Here is an 11,927-nt window from a genome sequence, read left to right on the forward strand (position 1 = left end):
TAACACTTTTTTAGTGTATCAATTCACAGCCTTGCTTTTTACTTCCAATCATAATTCATAACTTAATGTTAAATATCAACAATCAACAGCTACATTTATTTCTCTCTCTGAACCACAGTACCACACACAAATACACAATCATAATCGAAACTATGGGGGGGGGGGCTGTTGGCTATTACAAAACTTGTAATAGCCCCCTTTAAATTATTCAATTCCTTCATAAAATATTAACCTTTAAAAATTAAACTGTATTTTTTATTTTTTAGAAAAAAATGTAATTATTTTAATTTTTATTTAAACTTTTTTTTTTAAATATGATAAATATCATAAGCTGTATGTTTGTATTCGTTTTAAGGAAACAATTTATGTCGGTAGGTATATGATATAAATTATTTTGTATTTGGTAAGATTATTTCACATAATTTTACAATATACCTATATGCACTGAACTATAACATAGAGATAGATAATAGCGGAATAAAAATCCCCTGTAAAAAATCCCCCACACCAGGAAAAATAACCCCCAGGGCCCCAGATTACAATATAACTGACAACCACATGTCATTTTTAATACGTAATTAGTGTAATTATTTCAATATTAATATTTAATTACAAATATATTATTATACTTGTATAATATAGGTATACTTTTCATTAAAAAAATTTATACATAATAAATAATATTCAAAAATTAACAATAATATTGTTTTGTTTTATATCACGATGTGAAACAACATAATATGTTAATAGTTCTTTTAAAATATTACTGATTAAGTACCTTTTTTTCAGTTTTAACAGTTTTGTTTGTATGATTTTTTTATATTTTTAAGTGAACATATATGGGGATGTGGTGGCATCGCCCCCACGGTTTACTTTTCATGTAATGTCAGATGGGGGCTACGGCCCCCCCCCAACATTTCAGTCCTAGTTGCGCCACTGGTGGTGGCTACAGAAATCGTCTACATACGGAGGTACATACGACAAACAATTTACCAATAACGATTTAATTTTAATGGATTTTAAGAAACTATTGCAACGATTGCCGTGGATCCCGGCCAATATTTCCCCATATACGTATAACCGATATAAAACTATATCTATATAATATATTATATTAGTATATCCCGAGTGGGAAGGTATAATAATAATACATTGTCTCCACCAGAGCTTGTTTTGTTGATTTGTCTTTCCAATTTGCGCCATTATGATAAGTGATAACAACTTAGAGGTTAGTTTTTACAAACGTCGGTCATTCTTTAACGGCTACTTGCTTTTTACACGGCGATTTTAATATTTTATTATTTTACTGTCTAGTGTCTTCAGGTTCACGAGTGACAGATAAATATTTACTTATATAGTATTAATTTTGCATAATTTATTAATTAATATTCACAATGTAAATTTCTAAAGTTTACATTGACGAGATCTTCCCGTAAAATTCGGGTTTGATTTGTATTTGTCTATTTTAACGATTATCTATTTATTTGGTTCTTGTTATGAACTTTTAAACATTGTAAACACATCAAAAATCGGTACAATGTTTCCAACAAAATTATTGACAATTGTCTTACTTGGCATTTCATGTATTAATAATACTTTTGGATCTAAACTCAACGTTCCCCGTGTGTTGTTACCGGTATTTGACACGTTCACTGTGAAATTTAATATAGAAGTTACAGACGATGGCTGCTACAAATGGTAAGTGTTAAGAAATTGCTTATGAATTTTATGTTGCACATTACCTTTACTTATGTTCAGAATCCTTGTCTTAATAATGTAATATTATATTGCTTAGGGAAGCACTTATCATTTTACATGGTTGTTACATAATTAAATTATTACCCTTTAGCTATTTTATTCTATAGTGTTATTTTTAAATAGAAAAATACCTACCTAAATATATGGAATAATTATTTATAATAAATGTTTTACATTCATCATCAACGTACCACTTCTTCCTCTGATTATAAACGGCTAATAACCCTTTTATGTGAGCAATATTAGGCTTACATTTTTTAAGTATTTTACAGTCCCTCCCCCACCCCTTGAAGAAATGTCATAAGAGGGCAAGTTTCTTCCTTGTACCCCCCTCTAATTACGCCACTAGGCCTATCCATAGTCTATAACTCTTGTCGTTTACTAATATCTGTGATTTTCTAGGTCAATATTCAGAGGTGACAACATTATCAAACTCGTTCCCTTAGATGTGAATCCATCGCTTGGATGTTCGAGTAAAGTTTCTGTGTCTTCGTTATCAAATGAGAAAGTTCGCAGAATAGCAATCATATTTGCAGAAGACGTTAATTCTGGTGAAACAATACGTTGTGATGTCATTGTTGATGCTATAAAGTCTTTACAGATTGTTACAAAGACAAGAGAGTTATTTGTTGGAGATGCGCCAGAACTTTTTGAAGTATCTGCGTTTGATGATCAAGGTACTTATTTGTAATCTAAGATCAGTATAATTTGCAAAGTTAAGCATTTAAGATCCTGTTATTTGTACTCTTGAAAAGCTACCTAGTAATACTATTGGTACAAACTAAATAAAAATCAATTATTAACTATTTACAAGAATATTTATCATTTTGTAATATTTTATTTTAGTTGATAGTCCAAATAACCATACTCTTGATCGTACCTATCTATAGTACTTGTTAAAATAACAAATTTGTCATAGGTACAATAATTTCTCCCATATTATTGGTACAACCAATACAATTTATTTAAAGTAAGAAACAGTATCTTAAATCACATTTTTATATTGAAGTGTTTTCTGAAAATGCTACCTAAATTTATCGTTGTAAATCTTACATTGAACAAATAATTTATTAATTACCAATTTAAATATTTAAAACTAAGATAGGTAAGATTAATGTAAAAAATGAATGCTGAATACTAAGATAAACTGTGAAGCCAATGTGTAATTTATTTATCAGTCATGTTTTTACTTTATTTTAGGAAATAAATTTACAACATTGGATGGTGTAGAATTTAATTGGTCTTTAAAAGTGCTTAGAAGTCCTATAAACACAGTTTTAAAATTCATATCATTTAAAGATTCTTCATATAGAACTCCACCAGATCTTTATGATCTAGATCAGAAAAATAGGCAAGGGCATATGGTTCTTGTCGAAGGAGTTAAAACTGGATCAGCATTGGTATGTCAATTGTCTATGAATTTCAAACTATATTATATAGTATTACTTAATTTAGTTAAAATTTTAATTAACATATATTTCAGGTTTCTGTAAAACTGTCTACATTTGATGAGCCCACCACACAAGTTGAACTATCAGTCATTGCAAATTTAAGACTTGAGCCATCACATATTGTTATCTTACCTGGTGATCTTATCCATATAGATATATATCAAGTAATTAACCTTTTAATTACAGTGTATTGATTTGTAATATTGTTCAGTGAGATTTATTTACATTATTTTGATTAGATACAAAATGAAAAATTAGTAAAGATCCAACTACCCTCCACCCAATATTCTATAGAAACGGATAAATCGTCAAATTCAGGATTACTGAAAATTGAAAATGACTCTGGTCTCTTCCGTGGTCTCAAAAGCGGTCAAGTTAGGCTAAATTTAATTGATAACCATGCTGAATCCAAAAACGATACTATTCCTAAATCAATCAGCAGTTTTGTTAGTATCTCTAATGCAGATAATTTATCAATTGTTGTTAAACCTTACAATCGACGTAATTTAATCATTAATGGTTTATATGAATTGGAAGTTCATCTATTTAACAAGTAATGTGTTTAATTTATAATTGCTTTAAAAATTAATGATTCATTTGTATTTATTTTTATTCTTTAGTCATAATCAGTCCATTAACATTGGACCAAACGTAAAAGTAATAATGAATTTACCTGAAGAGTATTTTAAAGTATTAAGTACTGTAACTAATGGATCATATGTTACTGTTCAACCTATTAAATTAGGAGTACCGCAAATAGAAGCATCATTATTGAAACCATATCAAGATTCTAGATCATCTGCAACAACTTCTGTATCAATTTATTCTAAAGTGAAAGTTAAACCAGATTTAATTGTTTTTCCATGGCATGCAAATCTAAACAACAGGTAATGCTTTTAATTTTTTATGGATTTTGTTTTATAATTTTTATTAAATTATATAAAATAAAAAATTATTATTTACTTCAACTTGGGTAAATAATAGTTTTTCAAAATTCAAATCTTAAAGAGCATCATTTGGGTAAGGTTTCTTTTTTGTGCTGTCATTCCGGTTGTGGGCAATAAAACCTAGCGATTTTCTTGTTTTGTTGTAATTTAAAAACGAAAATCCGTAAACACTTGAGATTTATATCATATGTTTATTTTATCAATTCTTATACTTGATAACATATTTTAAATATTTTGACTTGTTTCGAGCTGTTTACGGACAATTTCAAATTTAAATTTTTTAGTTTTTTTTTTCTATAAATATCAATAAAATTTTATATGTTGAGCCCAAAAGCGTCAAAATGTAATACAAGGCTCCTGATATATTGCTTAAATAGCAGTTGAAGAAAAATATTAAAAATAAATAGATAAAATTTTTTTTATAAGCATTTAAAGTTCCAATTTAAAATAATTGATCAAATTCAAAATTTAATAATTATTTTGTAGTTAAAAATGTATAAAATGTTCAACTTTTATGAAATCTGTTGGTTCAAGTTGTTAATTATTTATTTTGATTTTCCATATTAAATGTTATTGCGTAAAAATATCTTATTTCCTCATTTATTAGAACATAAAAATCTGGTCTTTACTCATAGTATACTATATCTGTAATAAAAACCTACCTAGATTTATAAACTCCACATGTTTCCCTGTAGAAACATTATAGAAAATACTATATCCAACAGCAGCCATTAGACCACTTTTTTATAAGACAGCCTTTAAATTGTTCAAATATGGTTTGATTTGCTTATAATTTATAATTGATTTAACTAAATGTTTATATTTTAAATTTCAGATTACAATTTGCATTAAAAGCTACCGGTGGAGACAAAAAATACACTTGGAATAGTGATGATGTTACTGTTAGTACTGTTTCATCTAATGGACTTGTCACAGCTCAAGGATTAGGGAAAACATATATATCGGCTGCAATGACAAGAGATTCACTAAATCAAGATAGTGCTAACATTTTTGTTCTTGTACCAGATGATTTGAAAATAATTGCTCATCCTGTAGAACAAGAAGTAGGCAAAAATATTATTTTATATTTGCAACTATTTGCAAAAATACCTGGAGTTGAAGAAGAAATAAGTGTTACAGCCTGCAATCATGAACAATTTCAAATTGAAATTGAGAGCTCTCTATTTACATTACAACATTTCGACCATAGTTTGAATAAATCTTGTGCAGCTTTTTCTTTACATTCGGAGTCAGTTGCTTCTTCCAAAATAACTGTCACCTTTCATACAAGTAGTACAGTATTAAAAGCTTCGGTTATTGTAAGTACATATAAAAAATTAGTTCCATTACGTCCAGAATCTAAACTTACAGTTCTAGCACCTGGTTGTTCAACTACATTGTTATTCTATGGAGGCCCTCAACCTTGGTTGGGCCATAGTGCTGGTTATAAAGTGGAATTTAAAATTGATGAAAATCTGGTGACATATAGTGAACTTTCTGTAATTCGTGATGTTGATGGACATAAAACCTATGCATACACAATTACATGTGTTAGTTTGGGATCAACTCGAGCAAATTTAACTATCAAGAGTAATCCAGTTATTAATAGTTTTGAATCAGCAATAATATCAGAGACTTCAGTAAATGTCTTATGTGCATCTCCAAAGTTTGTAAAAGTGTTTGTAGCAGATACGGAAGACGATTGTCCAATTTCTAAGACTTCTAGCAATGTATTGGCTTATATACATGAACAATTATTTGTTCGAATTAATGTGATTGATGGAGATGGAAATATTTTTGATAATGCTACAATGATAAATGCAAGCTGGGCTATTACAGATTCTGATCTTATAAGAGTTATCAGTTCACTTAATTTGAATGAAATTACAGAGTATGGTTTTCAATTTCCCAACTATCATTTTAGTATTTTAGAACCTTTAAAGAAAGAAGGCTCTACTGAGGCTGTTTTCCAGTTAACTGGATACAAGAAACCATTTGTTCCAAATAGCTCACGGTTTGGTTCTTTTTTAACATCTAATGATGAAGTATATGAAATAATTCCAACAATTAAACATTCTATATCAATCCTTTTATTTGATAATCCTCGTTTAACACACGAAGAAATGTTGGTTATTAATAATCCAGCAATTACAAAATCAATTTATGGTCATCAGGGGAGTGGATACTTCAAAATACAGTTAAATACACAGATAGTAGCCAAAGTAACACATAATGGAGGAAGACAAATAGACATAAGTCCATTAGCTCCAGGAGATTTAGTAATAAGCATTAAAGATCTTTGTGTCAGATCTGAGCCAGCTGAAGCTACATTTAAAGTACGAAATATCCATAACATGTTATTATTAACAAATACTTTTGTTGAAATTGGAAGAACTATAAAAGCTATTGTAAAACTCTATGATTCTGAGGGCCATTCTCTTCCTATTCAGCCAGGTGTAGTAAATATACGACCAGTAATTGATATTAATTCCATGTTGACAATTAAACCAGAATTGAGTAAACCTGAAAAGACATATGAAACAGAATTTTCAATTATGGGATCATCATTGGGCAAAACAAATCTATATTTTGTTGCTGATACATTTCCTATGGAGCAAATTCGTACACAAACTACATCTATTCAAGTTTATTCTCAACTTAGGTTATCTCCTAAGAATTTAACATTAGCAGTTGGATCAAGTTATCAGTTAACAGTTTCTGGTGGACCACATTTAGAATGTGTATTTGAATTTATTTCTGAAGATGAACAAATTACCAAAGTTTCAAATGGAGGAATAGTCAAAGGTTTAAAAGTGGGAACTGTTACAATAACTGGTATGGCTGTTGGTGTTGATGTGATAAGTGGAATGAATGTTGTATATTCTAAAGATACAATAGCAATCAGAGTAATTAAATTAAATAATGTTAAAATTGAAGTGCCATTATTAAAATTGAAAGTGGGAGAGGTGATGCCAGCTTGGGTACGTGGTGTTCCTGACTCTTTAAATCCTATTATAATTGGTACTATTCATCCATCTTTAGTATTCCATTGGACCACATCTTCAGCTGGAATTGTTCAAATTTATGACATTTTGGAAAATACAGGAATACTAGTAAATATTTATTTCTACATTCTCTACAATACTACGATATTAAACTATGTTGTTTTGTACATTAGGTACGAGAACAAGATAGAATATCAATTCGTGTTCGTGCTGTCAAACCGGGAAACACTAGAATTAGTGTTTCTGTAACAGACCCATCTACTAAGGTTATTTTCACCAATTTTATCGATATAACTGTGTATGAAGAGTTACATTTAATTTCACATGACTTGTTGTTAAATAGTTTACTAGTTACTCCAAATACTGAATTCACATTAATGACAAATAAAAACAAAGTAAGTGTAATTGATATGTTGATCCAGCTGTATTTTAATTAATTAATCTTATTAGGTAGCCAAACAATCATTCCGGATTGTTGGTAATTCTAAAATAGATAGAAGTCATAATTCATTGGCAATATCTGTTGATGAAAACTCTGGAAATGTTAAAACAACAAATGAAGTTGGACGTGCTCATGTATTTATTACTTCAACAGAAGATTTTGATATAACACAATCTTTAGATGTGCCCATTGAAGTAAATATACTAGATTTTTATTTAAACTAGAACAAAATAATCATTATATTATTATCATTACAGGTAAAACGTGTAAACTATATTATGATAAATATCGAAACCAATATAAATTCTAAAGATTCTTCACAAATGTCTGTTCTACCAAGTGGAATGAATTTAAAATTAATAACTTCTTATCATGATGAAAAAGGAGCTCAGTTTCAGGCTGTTAACTCTGATTTAAAATTCCTTACAAGTCATCAAAATAAGGTATGAAAGTATCTATTTAGTATTTATTATTTAAACTTTTTAATAAATAATATTTTATTTTTCAAAAAGATTTCAATGACTCCGGGTGATCAAAAACATATTATGGATGTTTCTTTGTTTGAATCTGGTGAAGTAATATTGAAAATTTGGGATGATGGAGTTTATCATTTCAAAGAAGATTATATTAAATTCCATGTTGAGCATCTTATATATCCTAATAAAGTATGTAATCAGTAAAATATAATATACATTTTACATTTATCATTTACATAAAAATTACAACAAAAAACAAAATAGGAAATGCAATAAAATCCTTTTTATTAAAATTACGCCTCAACAATCTTATTATTGTTGTTTGATATTATACCTGTTCATTTACCTATTCAACAATATACTTTTATTTATAAAGATGATAAAATTATATACTTTTTTGTATATTTTGTATCAAAAAATCCTATTAGTATATCAAATATTTAAGACATTTGAGTTTACATGTAACAGTCAGTATCAATTTAATTTTAAGATGCCAATTAAGTTGATTATGTAAATATTAAAATTCTTTTATTTATGAGTATTAAAAATTTTTAATTTTATTCAGTGTCATATATTCATGTGCCATGTCACTTAACATATAATTTAGTCATTGATTTATATCAATATTTATAAATTATATACTTAGTAGTAAATAACAATTTGATTATAGTTATATAATTTTCAACTTGAAAAAATTATTAATCTTTGTATAATTATTAATTTTATTGAGTAATTTATCCAAAACATATTTCCCGATTTAACTGTTAATTATTTTGCAGGCTACTGTTACTGTTGGAGATGTTATATGTTTTTTAATGCCTGTACAATTCAGTGAAGAAGATGCCAGTGAGTGGTTATCAGATAATTCGAAAACATTAGCGGTTGATAATTCATCTGGATTTAGTGTAGCTATGGCACCTTCAGAAGTTTTTGTGACTTATTCTAATAATAAATTTACGACATCTACAAGCATAAATATTTTACCCATTAAAACTGTATGTATAGATCTATAACTTTATTATTATTATTTAATATTTTTATATGTTAATTGTATGTACATTTTTAGATAATAATTTTACCCTTTGAGAAAAAGATATTAAGCAACAGTGCTATTGTTGATATTCCATTAATTTTACTGAACGAACAAGAGTCGGTTTCATTAGTTAAAAATAAAAAAGGAAATATGTGGGAATGGCGTGACGATGATTGTTCTAGTCGTGAAAATACAGTTAAACGTTTTCCGTTTGTTTGCGATGTACATTTTGAGTCTGTTTTATCTAGTCAAGTTAAAACTCCTTCAATAAGTCGTGTGTTTGATGTCAGTCCTCATTTTAATACAAAAACAGGTATTTATATAGTTTTGTAGAAATATTTTTCTACTAAAATCTTTTATTTATTATTATCAATATTTATTGATAACTTTGCCAGGAGTATAGAATAATGATTATTTCAATATTACTCCATTAACCCTTTTTGATAATTAGAAGAATTACAATTATTATTTTAGAGCAGATACCTACTATTCTTATATAATATTATGTTAATCCAAAACAGAACAACTATTCTTCTGTACATTATTCCAGAATTATGATTGTGTATTCGTATTATTTTATTCTTAATTTTTACTCCAGAATACTATATAGATCAATAACTGATTGATCCATATTGTAGAATTAGTTTAATTTATCTAAAACATTTATTTTCCAAGATTTGACTCATTAGTAATTTTATTACCTTAGTGTTAATATTCAATTTTGCATTTTTATCTTTATTTAGCCCACAACAAAATTTTGCAAATAGTTACTATTAAATTCACATTATTGTTTTCTAACCATGTACTTGGCTGAGTCTAAGATGTTTAAATATATACTTTAATATTACATAGCACATATTATTATGTATGTAACAATATTTATATTATATATATTTTTTAGGTCTTTATAGTTGTAAGTTGACACCCCTTCCAATTATTGACCAGGAATTGAGTCTCTTTGAAGCTAAAATAGCCATTCAGGTTTCTACTGGTAGTGTATTTACTGAGCATAAGGATATTCAATTTTTACCATCAGTCTTTATCAACAAAAAAGAGTTGTTTTTTGGTCAGTTCAGTGGCAAAGACAAACTCATTATAGCCGGGTTACCACAAGTTCTATCTCAAATCAAGGTAAGAATTAGAATTTTCTTAAATTTCTATTATTGTACCATTTAACACTTTTTATATATTAGGTTACATCTAGTAATGATTCTTGTGTACTTCCAATACTGTTAAATGAAAGTCAAAATGAAAAAGTGTATTCATTTGATGTTAATGATAACTTTTGGAATGCTCAACGTTTTGATATTCATATTCTCGTGTCTTCAAATTTAACTTACCAAAACATTAAGGTTTGTGATATCATCTTAGTTTATTAATTGTACATATTAGTTATTATATTATTAATAACAATAATTATATTTTTTTTTTTAAATTAAAGGTACCTGTTGTGACATCACGTTCATTAAATGAATATGATTTTTCAAGACCTAAACTGCCCAATGCAAATCAATATGACACCAAAAAAGTCAAACAGTCACCAATACCTGGTCTGTTCTCTGGTTTTTCAAATAGCATATTTTCGAACCCATACATCATTGGTTTGGTTACAATAATAATTACATCCTTAGTTGGTAAGTATTATTTTATTCATTTTTTCAACATGTAGTAGTTGTATTAAAACTTTTAAATTGTTTTTGCAGTTTATTTTTATGGATTTTCATTTAACAGCAAATATATTCCTCTTATTAAAAGTAAGTTTATGTCTGAATGAAAGTGTAACATCAAATAATTATTTCTTTAAAACAAGGTCATTATATAATTTTTAATTGTGTTTTAGGCCCACAAAATTCACCTTCTCCTACACATGTGGCTTTCTATAACAGAAGTTATTCGAGCGATCACAATAGATCACCTGCATTGAGTTTGAATAGATCTCTTTCAAGATTGCAATAAGTTTAACTAATCATGACACGCAAAATTTAGTCTGATATCAAACAGTTCATAACTGTTTTTTTTTTTAATGTTTAATGTGAATGTTATTCTGTAAATAGTATTCTTGTTGTCTTTTCTAGACCTGTAGCATTTATATTTCTGTAATTATAATGTAATATTTAAAAAAACAAAGTAAACTTAATATTAAATGTATTTGTAAATTGTTTGACACTGTATTTTATGTATTTGTTGGGTAACTTTTTAACTAACAACATATTTTGATAGAACTAAGTGAGTTATTAAATGTATAAGAATTCAGCTATATTATAATATAGCCTATAATACTTAATAAAACTTAATATTAATAAAAATATCTATTTTTTTTTCATTTCACTTAATATTAATAAATTGTTGTTTAATTTAATACATTTAATTAAATAATACCACAAATTTATAAATTGCAAGTCATTATAAAATTATCAAATTTTAAATAGTTACAACAATTTATTTTTATTATTTTTTTTTTTACATTATTAACATTACATAATATAATCCATTAAATATTATAATGATCAAAAAATATTTAGTATGTATTACAATATGTAAGTATTAAAAATAACTGAGTGGTCACTGGCTTACTAAATCAAATGCCTTATTGAAATCGGTGTACCTATAGTACATTTGTTTGTTTCCTAGATTCTATTAAATTTATTAAGGTACATTAAAAACAAAATAAATTAGTTTCTACTGACCGACATTTTCTAAATCTTTTTTTTTTTTTTTAATTGGTCATTAAGCTCAACAACTATGGCCATTAGCTGTTAGTTTGTTTATTTGTAGGGGAGGATACTGGTAAACACATGTGTGTTGATTTTGGCAG

The 11,927-nt window shown here is 27.4% G+C and overlaps 1 protein-coding gene across 1 annotated transcript; it reads left to right on the forward strand.

Moving 5' to 3' along the window:
- The first annotated feature begins 1,245 nt into the window (after positions 1 to 1,245).
- Positions 1,246 to 11,430, forward strand: LOC132943127 (nuclear pore membrane glycoprotein 210). The gene is made up of 18 exons (XM_061011951.1): positions 1,246 to 1,698; positions 2,161 to 2,435; positions 2,959 to 3,158; positions 3,242 to 3,373; positions 3,449 to 3,762; positions 3,830 to 4,096; positions 4,992 to 7,269; positions 7,335 to 7,556; positions 7,612 to 7,797; positions 7,861 to 8,046; positions 8,116 to 8,268; positions 8,859 to 9,074; positions 9,146 to 9,425; positions 10,014 to 10,243; positions 10,306 to 10,464; positions 10,554 to 10,746; positions 10,816 to 10,866; positions 10,953 to 11,430. The coding sequence occupies exons 1-18, from the start codon at positions 1,538 to 1,540 to the stop codon at positions 11,066 to 11,068; spliced, it is 5,619 nt and encodes a 1,872-aa protein (XP_060867934.1). The 5' UTR covers positions 1,246 to 1,537; the 3' UTR covers positions 11,069 to 11,430.
- The last annotated feature ends 497 nt before the right edge of the window (positions 11,431 to 11,927 follow it).

This window comes from Metopolophium dirhodum, chromosome 4 (genome assembly GCF_019925205.1).
Source record: "Metopolophium dirhodum isolate CAU chromosome 4, ASM1992520v1, whole genome shotgun sequence".
In the NCBI taxonomy this organism is placed as follows: domain Eukaryota; kingdom Metazoa; phylum Arthropoda; class Insecta; order Hemiptera; family Aphididae; genus Metopolophium; species Metopolophium dirhodum.